At 48.2% G+C, this 22,201-nt stretch overlaps 1 protein-coding gene across 1 annotated transcript in view; it reads left to right on the top strand.

Annotated features, from left to right (window-relative positions):
* The first annotated feature begins 8,779 nt into the window (after positions 1 to 8,779).
* Positions 8,780 to 22,201, top strand: part of capns1b (calpain, small subunit 1 b) — a 32,443-nt gene continuing 19,021 nt past the window's right edge. The window contains exons 1-4 of the mRNA XM_080181964.1: positions 8,780 to 8,869; positions 9,808 to 9,933; positions 16,232 to 16,250; positions 19,693 to 19,785. Of these exons, the coding sequence (XP_080038090.1) occupies positions 9,845 to 9,933; positions 16,232 to 16,250; positions 19,693 to 19,785 (201 nt within the window). The 5' untranslated portion in view covers positions 8,780 to 8,869; positions 9,808 to 9,844. The remainder of the gene's footprint in view (positions 8,870 to 9,807; positions 9,934 to 16,231; positions 16,251 to 19,692; positions 19,786 to 22,201) is intronic.

Genomic DNA, 22,201 nt, shown 5'->3' with positions numbered 1-22,201 from the left:
CATTTTGGAACTCCCGCTGGGAAAAGAAACAGCGTGATTTACTCCAGGTTTTATGCGAATGTGAGAATTAGAATTTCTTTGGGAGAATCGCCAACTGTATCTTGGTCTGAATGGAGGGGAGAGGTAGATGAGGGGAAGAGGTTTGGAGGCTTTGGAGTCCAGGCAGCTGAAGGCATGGCCACCAATGGTAATAATCAGGCGGTGCCTACGGAGAGTGTGCGGAGATCCCAGAGTGTGGGGATAGAGGAGATGACAGACATAGGGAAGGGAGGGAGAGGCCATGGGAGCCAATGTACGGATGGTGGGTGAACAAGGCTCGCAGTGAGTTTGGACACAGGATTTGTGATGATTGCAAGTTTATAAGTGAGCGTAGAATGTGAGTACATTAGACTGACCAACCGAGGCAGGATTGGGGGTTTCCCCGGGCAATCAGCTGGAGCTGGGGTGAAGTCAGGCAGTGTTACAGATTCGGATATGGGGGGGGGTGTCTCTGGGTAACACAGAGGTGAGCTGGAAACTCATCTCCAGTTCAAATATCACATCAAGGTCGGGTTTAGCCTCAGAGAGTAGCCAGGAAGAGCGAAGTTTATCACAGCGACCAGGACATTGGCTTCAGCCGTTCTAACATTTATCAGGAGGAAATGTTTCCTGGATGTTAGATACCAGGGCCGGATTATTCTGGTCATTCACAGCCTGAATGGAGAATTTGGCGCTCAGTCACTGCAGTGCGACCAGAGAATCCACTAATGTGAATGGCTGGAGATTTGTGGCTCGGGTGTTAAGGGAAAGAGAAGCCACTGAATCAGGTCAATACTCTGACTATGATCAGGTGGACAGGGTGCTGTCCCAAAGGGCAGTGTAACACTGGACAGGGCTTTGAAAGGGAGGATGTGTTTCATGGAGGTGGGCGTTGTGGGGGAGTCTGAACCGGAGAGGTGCCAACGTGCTTACATTGATCTGTCAGTGGGGAGATCAGCACATGCACACTGTCCCCCCCCACCCCCACATCGCCAACCTCTGTAATCCCCCCCCCCCCGATCACCAGTCTCCGTGACCCCACCACTCCCCTCATCACTGGCCTGTGTGGCACCACCCCCCCCTCCCCAGTGAGCAGCTCTGACCACCCCATGGAGTGGGAGGAGGAGGGGGGAGGAGGAGGGGGGAGAGGAGGAGGGGGAGGGGGAGGAGGAGGGGGAGGGGGAGGGAGAGTGGGAGGGGGAGGGAGAGTGGGAGGGGGAGGGAGAGTGGGGGGAGGGGGAGGGAGAGGGAGAGTGGGAGGGGGAGGGAGAGTGGGAGGGGGAGGGAGAGTGGGAGGGGGAGGGGGAGGGGGAGTGGGAGGGAAAGGGAGAGTGAGAGGAGGAGGGAGAGGGAGAGTGGGGGGAGGGGGAGGGAGAGGGGGAGGGAGAGTGGGAGGGGGAGGGGAGGGAGAGTGGGAGGGGGAGGGGGAGTGGGAGGAGGAGGGGGAGGGAGAGTGGGAGTGGGAGGGGGAGGGAGAGTGGGAGGAGGAGGGAGAGGGAGAGTGGGGGAGGGGGAGGGAGAGTGGGAGGGGGAGGGAGAGTGGGAGGAGGGGGGAAGGAGAGTGGGAGGGAGAGTGGGAGGAGGAGTCAGACTTCAGATGAGCAACAAATGCTGGTTGCCAGTAACACTCACATTCCAAGAGAGAATATTTTTCAAAATCTTATCAAGTGACTTGGAGCACCCGGAGGAAACCCACGCAGACACGGGGAGAATGTGCAGACTCCACACAGACAGTGACCCAAAACAGGAATTGAACCCGGGTCCCTGGTGCTGTGAGGTAGCGGTGCTAACCAAATACTCCTTTACTTTGCCCCTCAGAAACTCCAAGAGATTTGTTGTGTATAATTTTCCCTCGGTAAAACCCTGTAAACTTTATCTGATGATGAGGATGATTTTCTCTTTGTTCTGTTAAGAATTCCTCAGTGAATTTAAACAATATCCGATGACCGATACTAGGCCTTTAGTTCCTGTTTTATTTCTAATATCCAATCCGCTGGATCATTCCGGAATCCATGGAAATGTGGAAAATCACACTGGGTGCACATACCATCTCCACAGCTTCCAGTTTTCCGGGTTAGCTGCCAGTCACCAGGCGCTGGAGACTTGCTGAATAGCAGCTCGTGAAGATTGTCAAAGACTTTCTGTGTGATAGTAATTACCTTCCGTTCCATTGTTTTGTTAAATCCTTGGTTACCCTCAAATTCTGGGATGTAAATTGTATCTTCCACCATGAAGACAGACCCAAAGGCTGAGATTTTCCGGCTGTTTCCCCACCAGCAGGTTCTTCCGGGTTCCCTGGCAATGGAGGGGTGAACACAGTAAAAAGTCTGACAACACCAGGTTTTAGTCCAACCTATTTATTTGATAATATACTCACAAACTTTCGAGGGACACCCTCTTCGTCAGGTGAATGGAAGAGGGTGTCCCTCGAAAGTTTGTGAGTATATTATCAAATAAATCGGTTGGACTAAAACCTGGTGTTGTCAGACTTTTTACTGTGTTTACGCCAGTCCAACGCCGGCATACCCACATAATGGAGGGGTGAACAAAGGGAAAACCCAGAGGTGGGACTGGATGATCCCACCACCAGCCAATGACAGGCTGACTCTGCTGCCATGTGACAGGCCACAGGGGGGCTGGAAAATCCCCACCCAAAATATTTGTTCAGCACCTCTGCCATGTCCTCATTCTCCATGATAATTTCCCTTCTCTCTGCCTCTAAGAACCATCAGGAGTATAAACACACAGAGGGACCTGGGTGTGCAAGTCCATAGATCCTTGAAGGTGGTGAAGAAGGCATATGGTATGCTCGCCTTTATAGGATCGGGTATAGAGTATAAAAACTGGAGTCTGATGTTGCAGCTGTATAGAACGCTGGTTAGGCCGCATTTGGAGTACTGCATCCAGTTCTAGAACATAGAACATTCCAGCGCAGTACAGGCCCTTCGGCCCTCGATGTTGCGCCGACCAGTGGAACCAATCTAATGACCCTCTAACCTAAACTATTCCAATGTTATCCATATGCCTATCCACTGACCATTTGAACGCCCTTAAAGTTGGCGAGTCCACAACTGCTGCAGGTAGGGCATTCCACACCCTTACTACCCTCTGAGTAAAGAGCCTACCTCTGACATCCGTCCTATAATTACCACCCCTTAATTTAAAGTTATGTCCCCTCATGTTAGCCATCACCATCCAAGGAAAAAGGCTCTCACTATCCACCCTATCCAACCCTCTGATCATCTTGTATGCCTCAATTAGGTCACCTCGTAACCTTCTTCTCTCCAATGAAAATAACCTCAAGTCCCTCAGCCTTTCCTCATAAGACCTTCCCACTGTACCAGGCAACATCCTGGTAAACCTCCTCTGCACCCTTTCCAATGCCTCCACATCTTTCTTATAATGCGGCAACCAGTTCTGTGCGCAATACTCCAAGTGCGGCCGCACCAGAGTTTTGTACAGTTGTAACATGACCTCACGGCTCCGGTTCTGGTTGCCACACTACCAGAAGGATGTGGAGGCTTTGGAGAGAGTACAGGAAAGGTTTACCAGGATGTTGCCTGGTATGGAGGGTCTTAGCTATGAGGAGAGATTGGGTAAACTGGGGTTGTTCTCCCTGGAAAGACGGAGGATGAGGGGAGACCTAATAGAGGTGTATAAAATTATGAAGGATATGGATAGGGTGAACAGTGGGAAGCTTTTTCCCAGGTCGGAGGTGACGATCACGAGGGGTCACAGGTTCAAGGTGAGGGGGGTGAGGTTTAACTCAGATATCAGAGGGACATATTTTACACAGAGGGTGGTGGGGGTCTGGAATGCACTGCCAAGCAAGGTGGTAGAGGCGGACACGCTGGGATTGTTTAAGATTTATCTGGATAGCCACATGAACAGACTGGGAACGGAGGGATACAAACGAATGGTCTAATTGGACCAATGATTGGCACAGGCTTGGAGGACCAAAGGGCCTGTTTCCCGTGCTGTATTATTCTTTGTTCTTTGTTAAGAGTTAACATTTGCTTTAGCTACTCTCCTCCATTTCACATACTGGTAAAAGATCTTACACTCTGTTTTTGTACTCCTGGCTAGTGAACTCTCACTTTCTAATTTTTACCTCTTTAATCAACATTTTGGTCGCCCTTTGTTGGTTTCCATGGTTCTGCCAATCCCAAGGCTTATTATGATTCATCACAACATTACAAGTCTCTGCACTGATTCTAATATTATCCTGAATTTCCCTTGTAAAAGATGAATCTTATTTGCTGTTTTTTAGTGGAATGTATTTTTGCTGAACATTTTAAATTTTACATTAAATGTTTCTGGCTGTGTATTTATTACCATCCCTTTTGGTCTATTTACCCAATTAACCTTTACCAACCTTCCCTTCATATCCAGGTAAGTGACTTGGTTTAAATTTGAGATTATTGTTTGGGACTGGAGTAATTTGCTCTCAAACTTTAATATGGAATTCAATTCTATCACTTTATCCCAGTGGACCTTTCCACATTAGATTATTATTTAACCCTGGCTCAGTGAACAATAATAGATCTAAATAGTTTTATCTCCTGTTGGCTCCACTATGTTGGTTCTAAGAAGTGGGTGTGAAAGCATTTGGCAAATATCTTCCAGACTAACCTTGATTAACCCAGAATAGGAAGATTAAACTTTCCATGATTATTTTATTGCTTTTGTTCCAGCTGCAATTCTTAGAAGTCATTAATCAGTATTACCAGCCTGTGGCATTGTGAGAGTGGTTGATGCTACTGGTTCCATGGAGAATGAGAGAGTTGTGGCTAGGGAAGGCCATACACCTATGGCTGTAACATTACACTCTGCACTCCCTCCTTTCCTTCTCCTCTATGTACTCTATCAATGGGACGCTTTTATAGAGCTCAAGAAACAATGCTTTTCACTGTATCCCAATACATGTGACAATAATAAATCAAATCAAATCAAAATCACTCCAGGTCTGACTCCTCCTCCCACTCCTGGTCTGAGTCCTCCTCCCACTCCTGGTCTGAGTCCTCCTCCCACTCCTGGTCTGACTCTTCATAATGCCACACGTAGCCAGTGATCTCGTTCGGTGGCTTAACAAATGCCAGCAGCTCTGATTCATGACTTCTAAGAATTGGAGCTGGAACAAAGGCAATAAAATAATCATGGGAACTTTAATCTTCCCATTCTGGATAAATCAAAGTTAGTCTGGAAGATGTTTGCAAATGCTTTCATACCCGTTTCTTAGAACCAACAGGAGATAAAACTATTTAGATCTATCATTGTTCACTGAGCCAGGGTTAAATAATAATCCAACAGGGAAAGGTCCACTGGGATAAAGCGATGGAATTGAATTCCATGTTAAAGTTTGAGAGCAAACAATAATCTCAAATTTTAACAAAGTCACTTACCTGGATAAGATGGCACGGTGGCACAGTGGTTAGCACTGCTGCTTCACGGTGCCAGGGACCTGGGTTCAATTCCTGGCTTGGATCACTGTCTGTGTGGAGTCTGCATGTTCCCCCCGTGTCTGCATGAGTTTCCTCCAGGTGCTCTGGTTTCTTCCCACAGTCTGAAAGATGTGCGGGTTAGGGTGCATTGGCCGTGCTAAACTCTCCCTCAGTGTACACGAACAGGCGCCGGAGTGTGGCAACGAGGGACTTTCACCGTAACCTCATGATATTGTTAATGTCAGCCTACTTGTGATACTAATAAACTTAAAACTTAAACTGGATATGAAGGGAAGGTTGGTAAAGGTTAATTGGGTAAATAGACCAAAAGGGATGGCGATAAATACATAGCCAGAAACATTTAAAGTAAAATTTAAAATGCTCAGCAAAAATACACTATTAAGAATGAAGAAAGATTACAGATGCACCATAGAAAGCATCCATTCTTCAAACTCCAGAAAAAAGACTTTACTCAGTCTCTCACCATAGGACAACCCCTCACCCAGGGATCAAGTTACTGTCTTTTGCTGTACTGTCTCCAAGGTGAGTTTGTCCTTCCTCAAATGTGTAGGCTAACACGGCACACAATATTCCAAATGTGGTCACATTAAAACCCTGCACACTTTCTTTACTCCAATACTCCAAGCCCATCGCAATAAAGATCTACAGTCCAAAGACGTGCAAATTAGGTGGATTGGCCATGCTAAATCCTCCCTCAGTGTGCCTGAACAGCTGCCAGAGTATGGCGACTAGGGGATTCTACACAGTGGCTTCATTGCAGTGTTAACGCCAGCCTATGTGTAACACTAATAAATAATCTTTACTTACTTTAAAAGATTCATACATGGGCCAAGTAATCAGGTTTGGAACAAGTAAACTTGTAACAAGAATGTATTATCAGAAATACACAAAAAACAGAAAGGAAAAGCAGAAAATATTTTTAAAAGATGTGAAACTTGTAAGATGTTCCGAGGGTCTTGTGTATGCTCATTAAAGGAACACACAAAGTTAAGAGACAACAAGCAATAATGAAGGCAAATAGCATATTGGTTTTCATTGTAAGGGGATTGGAATGGAAGAATAAAGATGTTTTGTTCCAATTGTATATGATCTTGGTGATGCCATATCTGGAATATCACAGTTTTGATGTGCATATTTACAAAGAACAAGGAAAAGTACAGTGCAGGAACAGACCCTTCAGCTCTCCAAGCCTGTGTCGATCATGATGTCCTAACTAAACTAAAAAAAGCCTTACTCAGTCCATATCCCTCTATTCCCTCCCTATCCATGTACCCATCCAGATGCCTCTTAAATGTTGCTAATATGCCTGCTTCCACCACGTTCTCTGGCAGCGCGTTCCAGGCACCCACCACTCTCTGTGTGCAAAACTTTCCCCACACATCTCCCTTAAACTTGCCCCCTCTCATCTTGAATCTCTGCCCCTTGTAATTGCAATTCCACCCTGGGGAAAAGCCTCTGACCATCCACTCTGCCTGCGCCTCTCATCATTTTGCAGACCTCTATCAGGTCTCCCCTCAGCCTCCAGTGAAAACAATCCCAGTTTATTCAACCTCTCCTCACAGCCTTGAGACCAGGCAACATCCCAGTGAACCTTCTTTGCACTCTCTCTGAAGCTCCCACATCCTTCTGGTAGTGTGGTGACCAGAACTGCATTGCAATATTCCAAATGCTTGACCAAGGCTTTATAAAGCTGCAACGTGGTTTGCCGGCTCTCGCACTCAGTGCCCTGACTGATGAGGGCAGGCATGCCGCATGCCTTCTTCACCACCTTGGCCACCTGTGTTGCCACTTTTAGGGAACTGTGGACCTGCACGCTGCTTTGTCAGCCAGACTCGAAACATTAGCTCTATTCTCCCTCCACAGATGGGTAAGGTGCTCTGTTGAAGAATCATTACAGACTCAATGGGCCCAAATTGCCCTGTTCTGCACTGTAGTAATTTGATGCTGTCAGACCTGCTGAGATTTTCCAGCATTTTCTGCTTTCATTTCAGATTCCAGCATCTACAATAATTTGCTTTTAACTTTTTGAAATGCTTTGAGAGTTGAAATAAGGTAACAAAAGCACAAAATCTTCATCGCCCAATGGCATTGGGTGCCATCACTTCATCAAGAATAATTGAACACTGCTTGCAGTTTAAGTGAATTAGCAATCCGACTCTCAAATTTTCCCAAAGGTCATTCGGCTGAGCTGAAGATAGGGACATTTGGACCTAGTGTGGCTGTGCAGCACAGTCAGGGTATCAATGTTTAAACTTTATTTATTAGTGTCACAAGTAGGCTTAATTAACGCTGCAATGAAGTTACTGTGAAAATCCCCTAGTCACCACTCTGGCGCCAGTTCAGGTTACACTGAGGGAGAATTTAGCACAGCCAATGAACCCTAACCATCTTATCTTTAGGACTGTAGGGGAAAACCGGAGCACCAGAGGAAATTCACATGGACAGTGACTCAGGGTGGGAATCAAACCGGGGTCCACGTGAGGCAGCTGCGCACATCACCCAGCTAGGACCCGGGGTGGCCCTGTCAGTGGGTGGGTGCACTAGGACCCGGGGTGGCCCTGTCAGTGGGTGGGTGCACTAGGACCCGGGGTGGCCCTGTCAGTGGGTGGGTGCACTAGGACCCGGGGTGGCCCTGTCAGTGGGTGGGTGCACTAGGACCCGGGGTGGCCCTGTCAGTGGGTGGGGACACTAGGGCCCGGGGTGGCCCTGTCAGTGGGTGGGTGCACTAGGACCCGGGGTGGCCCTGTCAGTGGGTGGGTGCACTAGGACCCGGGGTGGCCCTGTCAGTGGGTGGGTGCACTAGGACCCGGGGTGGCCCTGTCAGTGGGTGGGGACACTAGGGCCCGGGGTGGCCCTGTCAGTGGGTGGGTGCACTAGGACCCGGGGTGGCCCTGTCAGTGGGTGGGGACACTAGGACCCGGGGTGGCCCTGTCAGTGGGTGGGGACACTAGGACCCGGGGTGGCCCTGTCAGTGGGTGGGGACACTAGGACCCGGGGCGGCCCTGTCAGTGGGTGGGGACACTAGGACCCGGGGCGGCCCCAGTCAGTGGGTGGGGACACTAGGACCCGGGGCGGCCCCAGTCAGTGGGTGGGGACACTAGGACCCGGGGTGGCCCTGTCAGTGGGTGGGGACACTAGGACCCGGGGCGGCCCCAGTCAGTGGGTGGGGACACTAGGACCCGGGGCGGCCCCAGTCAGTGGGTGGGGACACTAGGACCCGGGGCGGCCCCTGTCAGTGGGTGGAACGGGACTGACAGCTTTCTGCAGGAAGGGAGAGTGCGCCATTGACTCTCAGCCTGTCGGTGAGGAGGGAGATCCTGCGGGAAATATTCCCCAGATAGTCAGAACTGGAGAGGAATCGGTTTCAATTCTCGGAAACATTGTAGCTGGTGATTGTAACATTGTAACCAGGGGGGGGGAGCCCGGGCTGGAGAGGGAGCCGGGCTGGGGCCGGGGCCGGGGCTGGAGAAGGAGAAGGAGAAGGGGCCTGGGCCGGAGGAGGGAGGGGGGAGGGGAGGGGGGAGGAGGGGAGGGGAGGAGGGGAGGGGGGGAGGGGAGGGGGAGGGGGAGGGGGGGGGCCGGAGGAGGGGAGGGGGAGGGGGAGGGGGAGGGGGGGGCCGGGGCCGGGGCCGGGGCCGGAGGAGGGGGGGAGGAGGAGGAGGGGAGGGGGAGGGGGGGGCAGGAGGAGGGGAGGGGGAGGGGGGGGCCGGAGGAGGGGGAGGGGGAGGGGGGGGCAGGAGGAGGGGGAGGGGGAGGGGGGGGGGCCGGAGGAGGGGGAGGGGGAGGGGGAGGGGGGGCCGGAGGAGGGGGAGGGGGGGCCGGAGCCGGAGGGGGGGAGGGGGAGGGGAGGGGGGCCGGGAGGAGGGGAGGGGGAGGGGGAGGGGGGGGCCGGAGGAGGGGAGGGGGGAGGGGGGGGGCCGGAGCCGGAGGAGGGGAGGGGGAGGGGGAGGGGGGGGCCGGAGCCGGAGGAGGGGAGGGGGAGGGGGAGGGGGGGGCCGGAGGAGGGGAGGGGGAGGCCGGAGCCGGGGCCGGAGGAGGGGGGGAGGAGGAGGAGGGGGAGGGGGGGGAGGAGGAGGAGGAGGAGGAGGGGGAGGGGGGGGCCGGAGGAGGGGAGGGGGGGGGAGGGGAGGGGAGGGGGGGGGGCCGGGACCGGGACCGGAGAGAGGAGCCGGGGCTGGACGGGGGGGCCGTGGCTGGGGCTGGAGAGGGGGGCGGGACTGGAGAGAGGAGCCGGGGCCGGGTCTGGAGAAGGGGCTGGAGGAGGTCTGGGTCCGGGCCTGAGCTTTGATCCGCTCTCATTGATTCTCTGTGTTTTTCTCTCCCACAGCTTTTCCCTGGATTTAGTGTGGATTTGCAGCTTGAGGATGTTTGGGATTGGGAAGTTGTTGGGAGGAGGAGGAGGAAGCGGAGGCCTGGCCGGCCAGCTGCTGCAGGGACTGGTCGGTGTTATTGGGTAGGTGGCTTCGTGTAAACCTCTTCATTTCCATTGGGGATTTAAACAAATAGCAGCGCCTGTGCTGAGCTGTTTCAGATCCCCCCCCCCCGTGTTATGAATTGTAAAATAATAAGTACATTTATGAACAGAATGTCTCATTAAAGTTCATGCACTTGTCTGAATGCTATCACCACTCCCATTTCTCTCAATTAGCCTCTGGGTTTCACTGTTTGTGCTGCTGGGTGTGGTTCACTCCTTTGCGCAGAAAGCTTACTGAACAAGTTATTAAAATTGGGGTCGGGATATCCAGGCCTCTGCCTGACTTCACCCTCCGCTTTTACCAAGACATTCCTTCAGTTTCAGTCTTCACCCATTCACTGTTCCCCACTCCTGGCCCGTGTTATTCAGTATCCGGGCTGTACTGAGTGTGTCTGAATCCAGTCTAAACATCCCAGCCAGCTGACTGTGTGTGAATTGCACGCCATGTTAGAGAATCGCTGTATTGCAGAAGGAGTGATGTGGAGATGCCGGCTCTGGACTGGGGTAAACACAGTAAGAAACCTCACAAACAGGTTTATTTGGTAGTAAACACCACTAGCTTTCGGAGCGCTGCTCCTTCATCAGGTGAGTGGGGAGTTCTGATCACAAACAGGACATATAAAGACACACACAGTTTACAGAATACTGATTAGAATGCGAGTCTTTACAGCTAATCAAGTCTTAAAGATGCCAACAATGTGAGCGGAGGTAGCATTAAGCAGAGGTTAAAGAGATGTGTATTGTCTCCAGACAGGAGAGTTAGTGAGATGTGGCAAGCCATGGGGGTTACAGATAGTGTGACGTGAACCCAAGATCCCGGTTGAGGCCATCCTCGTGTGCGGAACTTGGCTCTCAGTCTCTGATCAGCGATTCTGTGTAGTCGCGTGTTGTGAAGGCTGCCTTGGAGAACGCTATCTGTAACCCCCATGACTTGTCTGAGTGAGATGCTGCAAACCTACTGTCCTGTCTGGAGACAATACACTTCTCTTTAACCTGTGCTTAATGATACCTCCACTCACATTGTCCACACTTTTAAGACTCAATTAGCTGTAAAGACTCGCATTCCAATCAGTATTTTGTAAATTGAATGTGTGTTTTTATATGCCCTGTTTGTGATCTGAACTCTGAAAGCTAGTGGCATTTGCTACCAAATAAGCTGTTGGACTTTAACCTGGTGTTGTGAGACTTCTTACTGTGCAGGAGGCCATTCAACCATTGAGTCTGTACTGACCGTCTGACAGAGTAGCCTAGTGCTGTAACCCCATGTATTTACCCTGCTAATCCCCTGACCTACATCCTTTTGGACACTAAAGGACAATTTAGCATGGCCAATCCACCCAATCAGCACATCTTTTGGAGTGTGGGTGGAAACTGGAGCACCTGATGGAAAGCCATGCAGACACGGGGGGGGAATGCGTAGAGTCCACACAGTAATCTGAGCCAGGAATCAAACCTGGGTCCCTGACACTGTGGGGCAGCAGTGCTGACACATGTAGACTGGGCTCACTTGCAAATCATGATGTAGAGACGCCGGCATTGGACTGGGGTAAACACAATAAGAAGTCTCACAACACCAGGTTAAAGTCCAAGCAGTTTACTTGATAGTAAACCCACAAGCTTTCAGAAACTGTGTGCCTTCATCAGGTGTGTGAAGGTTCTGATCACAGAAGGGCAGGTAAAGTCACACACACTTTACACAACACCGATTAGCTTCACAGCTAACCTGCTATTCAAGTCTTAAAGATGCAGACAATGTGAGCAGAGGTAGCATCAGCACAGGTTAAAGAGATGTGTATTGTCTCCAGACAGGAGAGTAAGTGAGATCTTGCAAACCCAGGCAAGTCACAGGGGTTACAGATAGTGCAACATGAACCCAAGATCCCAGTTGAGGCCATCCTCGTGTGTGGAACTTGGCTATCAGTCTCTGCTCAGCGACTCTGCGCTGTCGTGTGTCGTGAAGGCCGCCTTGGAGAACGTTTACCTGAAGCAGTCACGGGCATTTGGTCTCTGATCTGGGTTTGTAAAATCTCACACAAGTCTCACATGAAAGGTATTTGGAAAGTCAGGATTATACTTTAAGCTGTTTTGTTTAGTTCCTAGGTAGAATGGAATTGGGGATCTCGAACATTGCTAATGAGCATTTCTACCTGGATACAAGGCCAATGTGATTCATCTTGCCATGGAAGAGGTTTCAGGAAGGGAAAAGTCAATAGGGAAGCCATTGTAATATTGAGTTACAAGGTTCCTAAGATATCCCCGAAATACTTAGACACAAGTCAGTCCTACAACTAAAGGAAAGAAAATCCATCATGCGGAATGTGGGTGGGTTGCTCATGCTCTGCTTAAGAGACCAGGTTGCTGAGGATTTGAAGGAGCTGGAAGATTTGCCTATCTTGGATTAGAGCGAAGGAATCTCCAGTGTAACCCTCGCAGCCAAAGTCATTTTGGGGTTAGAAGTCACCTGATTGGGAAAAGAAAGGAACCAAGCCCTTTGAAGTTGAAGGCAACTTGGGAGAATGAAATGTCAACCTAAGGCACAGTGTAGCATATAACCATAGGAGAGTTTTGGTCGTGCTAAGTGGGGACTTTCTTGTCTGTAGTTCAGCATAAATCATCTACTGAATAGTGTTTGGACAGTATTGCTTTTAATTTTTTAATTACAGTAAAATTTAGACATTTCTATACTTCCTGGTGATTGATTCAGAACTGACTTGGAGAAGGAAGGTGGGAAGCTGTTGCCTGACAGAATAATCTATTGTGGGGTGAAATCCAGTGAAGGAGAGAACAGCATTGCCTGTAGCTCAGTGGGTAGCTCTCCCAGGACTAATTTCTATCATATTGTTAGCTGATCTTCATTTGAGTGACAGTAGAAATGGTTTCAGGACACACACACACACACACACCCTCCAAAAGAGTACAGAGTGGAAATTCAGCTAAGGTTTCTGCTCACTATCTCATGGCAGCTCCTGAGCAACTGCTTCCATTGGGAAGTAATCCTGTCCTGTTGGGGGTCCTGACAGGGGATATAGTGGCATAATGATATTATCACTGGATGGTATTCCAGAGACCTTGGGTAATTATCCGGGGACCCAGGTTTGAATCACAGAGCAGCAGAGGCCCTTCGGCCCATTAAGTCTGTACCAAAGCATGAAATGCCCTGAGCTGCCCAACTAATCCCACTTGCCAGCACTTGGCCCATAGCCTTGAATGTTATGGAGTGCCACGCACCCATCCAGGTACTTTATAAAGCATGTCAGGCATCCCACCACCTCCACAGCAGATGGTGAAACTTGAATTCTATAAAATTCTGGAATCAAAAGTCTAATAATGACCATGAAACTATTGTCGATTGTTGTAAAAACGTATCTGGTTCACTGATGTCCTTTTAGGGAAGGAAATTTGCCATCCTTACCCAGTCTGGCCCACATGTGGCTCCAGAGTCACAGCAGTGTGGTTGACTACCCTCTGAAATGGCCGAGTGAGACACTCAGTTCTTGGGGCAATTAGGGATGGGCAATAAATTCTGGCCTAGCCAGTGACGCCCACATTCCTGAATTTTTTAAAATCCAGCTGCTACATTTTGGGTTCCATGTTTGGAAAAGAGTCACTTTGAACAGAGCGTTCAGAGGGTGGTGTCCTGTACCTGGAAGGTTCAAGCATTTGGAAGTGAGGAAATAGTCTTGTGCGTCTTCCTCCCTGGGAATACCTGTGCCAGAATTTTGAAGGGATGTGTGCAAAATACTTGTCTGAACCCCTTATCAGCAGGTGTGCTTTTTACCAGGGTTGGTTCCTCTGCATTTTATGATAATTAGCTGCTTGGCCCTTCCCTGAGGTTAGTTACATCACACCTCACGGAGAACAAGTCCTGACAGCTTTGTCACTGGGAGTTTGGGACGGCGCTATTTAAATTTTCATCATTATTCACTAGCCAAAGGATCCATTGATTTATAAAACCAGAAGTTTAGACCGTGTGGTGGCAGTGCACCTTTTTTAAGTGACCATGGCTCCATTTGTCTAATCAACTCAGCTTTGTGAGGGAACTGTGCAGGTTTGGAAATTGCTGCTAAATTTACTTTTGAGAGAGGCCCTCAGATGTGTGATAAATCATTGCTAAACCATCCAACTCTAGATCCTGCACGTTACTGATACAAACTTGATTTAGCCTGTCATTGTCCTTGGCTAAACTCTGGGTCAGGAGGGGAGGTGGGGGAGATTTAGATAGGAACCAATAACATTTCGTTGAAAGAAGAGAGAGTTTGAGATTCAGGACTCCTGCTTTTGCAATAAAGGTTCAAGATTCCACAGGTTTTGAACAAACAAAATACTCCAAGTTCATAAAGTTAAAACAATTTACAACATGTATCCTTATGCATAAGGCAAGTATGAAATTTATGTGAATTAACAGACTAACTGCTAGTCAAATGCATCTCAATTAGAGTGGTACAGATGGCACAGTGGTTAGCACTGCTGCCTTACAGCACCAGGGACCCAGGTTCAGTTCCCAGCTTGGGTTACTGTCTGTGTGGAATCTGCACATTCTCCCCATGTCTGCATGGGTTTCCTCCCACAGTCTGAAAGGCATGCTGGTTTGGGTGTGCTGGCCATGTTGAATTCTCTGTGTGTCCGAATAGGCGCCGGGGTGTGGCAACCAGGGGATTTTCACAGTAACTTCATTGCAGTATTAATGTAAGCCTACTTGAAGCACTAATAAATAAACTTTGATTTTAAACTTGAATGAATAAACTTTAAACGACAGATGCAATCAAGGCAACGTCCTCTTTCTCATGACGGTTTCCAATTGCCGTCTTTTGAAGATCTCTCCTTGGAATTCTCTCCCAAGCTTGCTCCCACTCAGCTTCCTTTAACAAAGGCTCACTCACCAGGTTTCAATCTCACCCCCTCCAGATTCCTTCTCCCTGGATTCCTGAGTCTCCATTTCCAGCCGCTACGTGCTGACAGCTTGCAGCTCTTTGTTAGACAGCAACTCTGACCTGAGCTGACACTGCCCCCTGAATTTCTGTCAACTCCGCCTTTCCTGTGTTCAGTTAAATGTGACTCCCTGGGCTTCCCCTGAGCTCTCGGTTCCTCCGCTAACAGCAACACTTTGGCTGTGTGGAGCGCCTCTCTTCACCCCTCCCCTTCCCTGCTCCTGACTCTCCCAAAACTGACTCACTGTCAACTGCTGTTTGTGGACCTGTTTGCTGATCTCAGGGACCTGTCAGAACGCTTGTGGTCTCACCCTTGTTACGAGGCAGGAACCAATTCCTCACGTTGGAACATCCTGCACCTTACAATCCCAGAGGCTGCTAATTTAACCCTCAGGGACACGATTGATTGAAGTAATCACAAGTGGGTGGAAGAAGAATAAAGATGCCATTTGCAACCTCAGAGTCAGTTTGCGGGTTGGTTACTGTTGAAGTGAAAGTCACTTGGAAAGTGAACATGACGATATGGAATCCACTCTCGTGATGCTGGCTGAGGAATAAACTTAAAAAGTTTAAAAAAAAGTTTATTTATTAATCACAAGTAAGGCTTGCGTTAACACTGCAATGAAGTTACTGTGAAATTCCCCTACCCGTCACAGTCCAGCGCCTTTTTGAGTCAATGTCCCTAACCAGCACGTCTTCCAGAATGTGGGAGAAAACTGGAGCACCCAGAAACCCACACAGACATGGGGAGAATGTGCATGGAGTCCACACACAGTGACCCAAGCTGGGAATCGAACCTGGGTCCCTGATGCTGTGAAGCAGCAGTGCTAACCACTACTACGTGCCGCCCATAAATATTGGCGCGGACACCACAGTGACTGCCCTGCTCTACCAAATATTGCCATGGCCTCATTTCTATCCAGCTAAGAACAGGGGCCCCAGTTTTGGCGCATCAGCTAGTGTGGCACTTCTTCGGTGCTGCAGGTATCTTTCCTGACTGTTTCATAACCTTTCAAGGTGGCACAGTGGTTAGCACTGCTGCCTCACAGCACCAGGGACCTGGGTTCGATTCCTGGCCTTGGATCACTGTGTGGAATCTGCACATTCTCCCCATGTCTGTGTGGGTTTCCTCCCACTGTGCAGGTTATGTGCATTGGCCATGCTAAATTGAACTCTAATGTGGAGGTTAGGTGGATTAGCCATGGTGGATGTGCTGGGTTGTGAGGATAGGACAAGGGTGTGTCTGTGCTGTACATTATATGCTAATCTGTTAAATTTGCATATTTAAAAAAGTTTAATATTTGCAGCATTTAATATATATTTCTTTCTTTCCATGTTCTGCCCTCCAGACAAATGGCAACTGGCCAGGTAAGTATTCTGAAACTTCCTTACTGTTTGATTGTTGCTTGTCCACGAGTAAAATATTTAAATATACTCAGAATTTTCCATGTCCTCGGATTCTGTGTCTGATTAGGACTTTAGAAAATTGTTTATGCTACCTGGGCCTTGAGGAAAATCAGCCAGGATTATTACCCCGCTGCTCTTATCCAGTGAGTTCAGGTTGATTGAAAGGAAAGGTTGGGATTCCAGTCATTGCAATTTAGAAACATATTGGATTCTTGGTGGGAGGGGTTGACAGGGTAAATGCGGAGAGGGTGTTTCCCCTCGTGGGAGAGTCTAGGGTCAGAGGGCACAGCCTCAGAATATAGGGGTGACAATTTAAGACTGAGGTGAGGAGGAATTTCCTCTCTGAGGGTTGTGAGTTTTGGAACTCCTCATCACAGAGAGCTGTGGGGACAGAGTCCTTGTGTATATCTAAGGCCGAGAGAGATTTTTGACCAGTAAGGGAATGAACCAAGAAAGGGCAGGAGAGTGGACATAATCAGCCATGATTCTGTTGAATGGTGGAGCAGGCTCGAGGGGCCGAATGGTCTACTCCTGTTCCTGTGATGTCACCAACATTCACTGTTCATCCAGGAAGAGCTGCCCATTGGTTGAATGATTTTGAGAATAAGCAGTGCCGATAAGCTGCTGTCTCATTTGGAGTTAGCACCTTCAGGAAATTGATGCTGAGAAGTGGAGACAATGTCTGGAATTTTATAAAGACACTGCAGTTGTTAGAAGCGCATGTTATTCTTTAAAGGGTTAACGCGCAATGGAGGACACTGATGCTTCCATTCTCAGTGTTATGGAGTTGCCATTACCCATTATTCTGCTTGTAGTTCACTCCCCTCTACTTTTCTGAGAGAGATCTGAGTGACTCTGACCACAAATGGTGAAAATCTAGAAATTGGATGGGGTCTCCAGTGATTTCTTGTGTGTGTTTAGTTAGCAGCCTGCGGACAAGAGATCTGAAAAGAGATTCAATTGTCTTTGAGAATGGAGGAGTACTGATAACTAATCTCCTTCACCGCCCTATCCTTCTCACCCTGGCTCCCTATCTGGAAAGTTAGTCAGCAACGCTGGAGAGACTCCACTGTAGTTCTAAGAATTTTATTTTCTTCTGTCAATAATGCCAGGAATGAAGACCATTAGTCACTTGGGATTATTTTGGGAGGAGGGAATGTTAAGATTTCATAAACATGTTAGAATTAGAAGGGCAAATCAATTTCAGAGGATGCAGACTTCAGGCGATTGGGAAGAGAAGATTGAGATGCAAAGAATTTCTTTACTCTGTACTCTGATCTCAAAAGTCCTGCTCGACAGGGCAGTGGAATCTGATTCGTGTAGAAATTGCAAAGCTATGGGGAAAGCACAAGGGAATGCGAATAACCAGCTCTTCAGAATGCTGATACAGCGTGGAACAGATATACTCTGTATAGTTCTAATAACTTTACAGACTGGCTATTAGCATTCCTTCCCTTTCCTACCTGTTAAACTTTGTCCCAAGGGTGCCCCACTCTCCTATTGAAACCAGGATTTATCTCTTATCCTTTCATTCAATGCTATCAAGCAGCGCCTGCTTAGCAATAACCTGCTCGGTGACGCTCAGTTTGGGTTTTGCGGGGTCACTCAGCTCCTGATCTTGGTTCAGACATGGACAAAACAGCTGGATTCCAGAGGTGAGGTGAGAGTGATAGCCCTTGACATCAAGGCTGCTTTTGACTGCGTGTGGCATCAAGGAGCCCTAGCGAAATTGGAATCAATGGGTGTCACAGCAAACACTCCTGGTTGGAGGCATATTGGTACATAGGAAGATGGTTGTGGTTGTGGAGCGTCAGTCACTTCAGCTCCAGGACTTCTTTGCAGGAGTTCCTCAGGGGACTGTCCCAGGGCCAGCAATCTTCAGCTGCTTTATCAATGACCTTCCCTCCATCATAAATTCAGAAATGGGGATGTTCACTGACAATGTTCAGCAACATTCGTGACTCCTCGGATACTGAAGCAGTTCATGTTCAAATGCAACAAAATCTGGACAATACCAGGCTTGGGCTGACGAGTGTAAATAACATTCACGCCACACAAATGCCAGGCAATGACCATCACCAGTAAGAGACACTCTAACCACTGCCCTCGACATTCAATGGTGCTCCTGTCACTGAATCCCCTACTGTCAACACCCTTGGGGTTACCATTGACCAGAAACGGAACTGGACTCACTATATAAACACAGTGGCTACAAAAGCAGGTCAGAGGCTGGGAATACTGCGATGAGTAATTCTCACCTCCTGACTCACCAAAGCCTATTTACCATCTACAAGACACAAGTAGGAGTGTGATGGAATACTCTCCACTTGTCTGGAGGGCTGCAGCTCCAACAACACTCGAAGCTCAATGCCATCCAGGACAAAGCAGCCTGCTTGATTGGCATCACATGTATAAACGTTCAATCCCTCCATCACCAATGCACAGTAGCAGCAGTGTGTACTAAGTACAAGATGCACTGCAGCAATTCAGCGAAGATCCTTAGACAGCACCTTCCAAACACATGACCACTTTCACCTAGAAGGACAAGGGCAGCAGATATGCAGGAACACCACTACTTGCAAATTCCTCTCCAAGCACCACAAAGTCCTGACTTGGAAATACCATTCCTTCACAGTCCCTCAGTCAAAATCCTGGAATTCCCTCCCTAATGACATTGGGGGAGCAGCAGGGGGGCTGCAGTGTTTCAGGAAGGCAGCTCACCACCATCTTCTCAAGTACAATTAAAGATAGGCAGTAATGCTGGCCAGGCATTGATGCCCATATTCCATGAATGAATAAAAAAAAGTAATAAATCCCAACCCAATCTGTAGAACTCCCTCCCTCCCACAACCCTCTTCCACCGACCTTCCCTCCCTCCCTCCCTCCCTCCCTCCCTCCCCACAACCCTCTCCCACTGACCTCCCTCCCTCCCCTCCATCAAAGTGTAGGTCTCTTAAGTTGCTGCCTGAATGTCACTTGTAGTTATTGTCTTCAGCTATTGTTGCATCCTGCATTAAAGGTTACCGATCCTCTCAGATTGTTCTAGAATTAAAGATTAATTTGCAAGATCTATCATTGTGTTGGGGGCAGGGGGAGTTGCATTTTACATTTTTGGACACTTGTTATTAAAATGCTATAGATGGGGGAAGTAACAAAAGGTTTAAATGATTCATCATGTGATAAACCTCCAGGAAGGTATTTTATCAGTGTTGGCTATCACAGGCCTTGAACCTCAAAGTAAATTTCTCCAGGATATCTCTCTCTATATATCTTTTCATTATTGACAGTGGGGAAGTTAGCTTCCTGTAATGTTCTGTTCTAGAATGTGTTGACGTTATGTAACGGGCCTGTGCTTTGGGCTCTGTTGACCTTTCTTCCAATCTGTTGACCTTTTTAATCACAGGCCGAACAGCCCCGCCACGTTTCACAGATCGAGGCCTATGAGAACGATGAGGAGAGAAAGTTCCGTCAGATCTTCAAAAGCCTGGCTGGAGATGTAAGTGTTAAAAGCTCATTTTATAGTATTTGACATCTGTTCTGATCAGTGTTTGTATATTCTGAAGGTTTAGTGTGTTCTAGTTAACTGAAAGTATCGGAGACTAAGTTTTTTTGCTGCAATAGTCTCTTCACCTGAACCCCATGGAGAGGCTGAGGTTTTAATCTCAAGCTTGTGTTTCAGAGGGGTGAGACACTGAGTTCTCCAGTTATATTCGCGAAGGTTTAAAGAAAGAAACTGGATAGGGTTTGTGACTGTCCAGTTGTTATTGCTCGGAAAGCACATTGGGCCCGGCTGTAATAACCCTGCTTCCTCTGAATACCGTAACAAGCTGGGGCTTCAGCATCGACAAGAATCCACTGTTCAATATACCAGGTTGTGTCTTTCTGTCTCTACCTTGAGAGTGTCAGTCTAAAGCAGGGTGGAGCTTAAATTTCCAAATTGTCTGTTTTACGGAGAGAGTAAAAAGTCTGACAACACCAGGTTTTAGTCCAACCTATTTATTTGATAGTAAACTCACAAGCTTTCGGGGTTAGTCCCTTCGTCAGGTGAATGGAGAGTTCTGGCCTCAGACAGAGCATATAAAGCACAGACAGTTTAGAGATTACTGATTAGAAAGCTTGTGAGTATATTATCAAATAAATAGGTTGGACTAAAACCTGGTGTTGTCAGACTTTTTACTGTGTTTACGCCAGTCCAACGCCGGCATACCCACATCATGATTACGGAGAGAGAGCAGAGAGTCTCAGAACCTTGATCAATAACGTTGAATAATTAACTTAGGATTCTCTTCTGTAAATAAGAGCATCTGTGTGTTTTCCCCATTTGCTCCTCCACCCCCCACCCCCTGCCCTTTATTAGCCCCACCCAGACCTGCTCGATTGGCACAGTGGTCAGCGCTGCTGCCTCACAGTGCCAGGAATCTGGGTTCAATTCCGGTCTTGGGTCACTGTCTGTGTGGAGTTTGCACATCGTCCCCATTGTGTGGGTTTCCTCCCACTCTCCAAAGAGGTGACTTGGCGATGCTAAATTGCTCTTAGTCTCAGGGGGACTAGCAAGTGTAAATACATGGAGTTATGGGGAAAGGGTCTGGGTGGGATCAGTGCAGACTTGATGGGCCAAGTGGCCTCCTTCTGCACTATAGGATTCTGAGTCTTCTCGGCCTTTTGGCTAGGATCAGGTGTAGTGTCGACATGCTGTGCTTGGTTGAGGTCATTGGGTTGCATCTCGGCTTCATTTGAAGCAATTTTTTTGAGCGGCATCTCGGCCTTTCGGGTAGGATGCAGGTAGGATCAAGCCTTGGAGGAGGAGCTATGCCTGCTCCAATCGGCCTGGATCGTGGGATCGGGCCCAGGGCGGGTGGTGGGGGCCCTGTCTTGTCAGCTTGGATCGGGAATGTCCCAACTTGTTGGGACTCTGAATTGGATTTAGTTTGATTGTTTTTAAACTTTATTCCAATTCAATAGGATTCTGAGTGGTCCTGATTACCTGTCTCCACCTTGTGTGGAGTGGACCTCGTACACCCTGGGATTTCTGGTGCTGGGCTTCTCCCAGTGCTAATGATCCCCTTGTTAAAGAATAAAAAAACAAACTTGAATGAATGTAGCGAATGCTGAGATTACTGAGGTTTATTTGTGAAAGGAGTTTTTGAACCCTTTGTAAGGCTGAGGTAACAAAGTAATTTATGATAACAAAAATCAACTACTTGGAAATCAGGAGCTAATCTTCAATATTTTGTGTGATTACCTTTAATCAATTCTGTCAGGATTATGACTTTGTTTGCAGAATGTCAAACAATATGCAAATATATGCAAATTTATACTGACCTTGAGTTGCCTTTCTGCTCAGTTGGGCTTGTGGCAATGAGATTAAATTTCACTCTGAAGTTACTACAAATGATTAGGTTTTTGGAAGTATCCTTGCTTTAAAATGTATCGCCACTAATCCTTTGTGGAGTATTACCCTTCGGATTTGGAGTGACCACTCTTGCTGTTAAAAGCAGCTAACATTCTCCACTTTTAGGCATGTGACAGTTTGTGTGATGGGGGAGAGGATTGCACCCCCCACGCCCCTACCCTGGGCTAAATCTCGCCTTTTTGTTGCATTGAAAGCTGTTGGATTGCTGCCCAATTCTTGCTCATGTCAGTGGGGAGGGGGCCAGAGGGGAGGAGAGTGACTGTAGGACTCCAAATTTTATTTACTAATTTATTTATTAGTGTCATAAGTAAGCTTAATGCATTAACATTACATTTTTATTTGCAGCTCAGTAACTATTGTCTCGAAACCTGAGTTCATAAAAATATGAAGGCAGTTCAGTGAATTCACACCTATGAGTGGTGACTGGCAGCTGTCCCACACACTTGTGATGCTGTGTGTATCTCTGCTTCACACACCTGCGATTTCAGGGACCAGTTTT

Source organism: Carcharhinus amblyrhynchos, unplaced genomic scaffold, assembly GCF_965287045.1.
Source record: "Carcharhinus amblyrhynchos unplaced genomic scaffold, sCarAmb.v2.hapA scaffold_44, whole genome shotgun sequence".
Lineage (NCBI taxonomy): Eukaryota > Metazoa > Chordata > Chondrichthyes > Carcharhiniformes > Carcharhinidae > Carcharhinus > Carcharhinus amblyrhynchos.
This window is presented reverse-complemented; position numbering and strand designations above follow the sequence as displayed.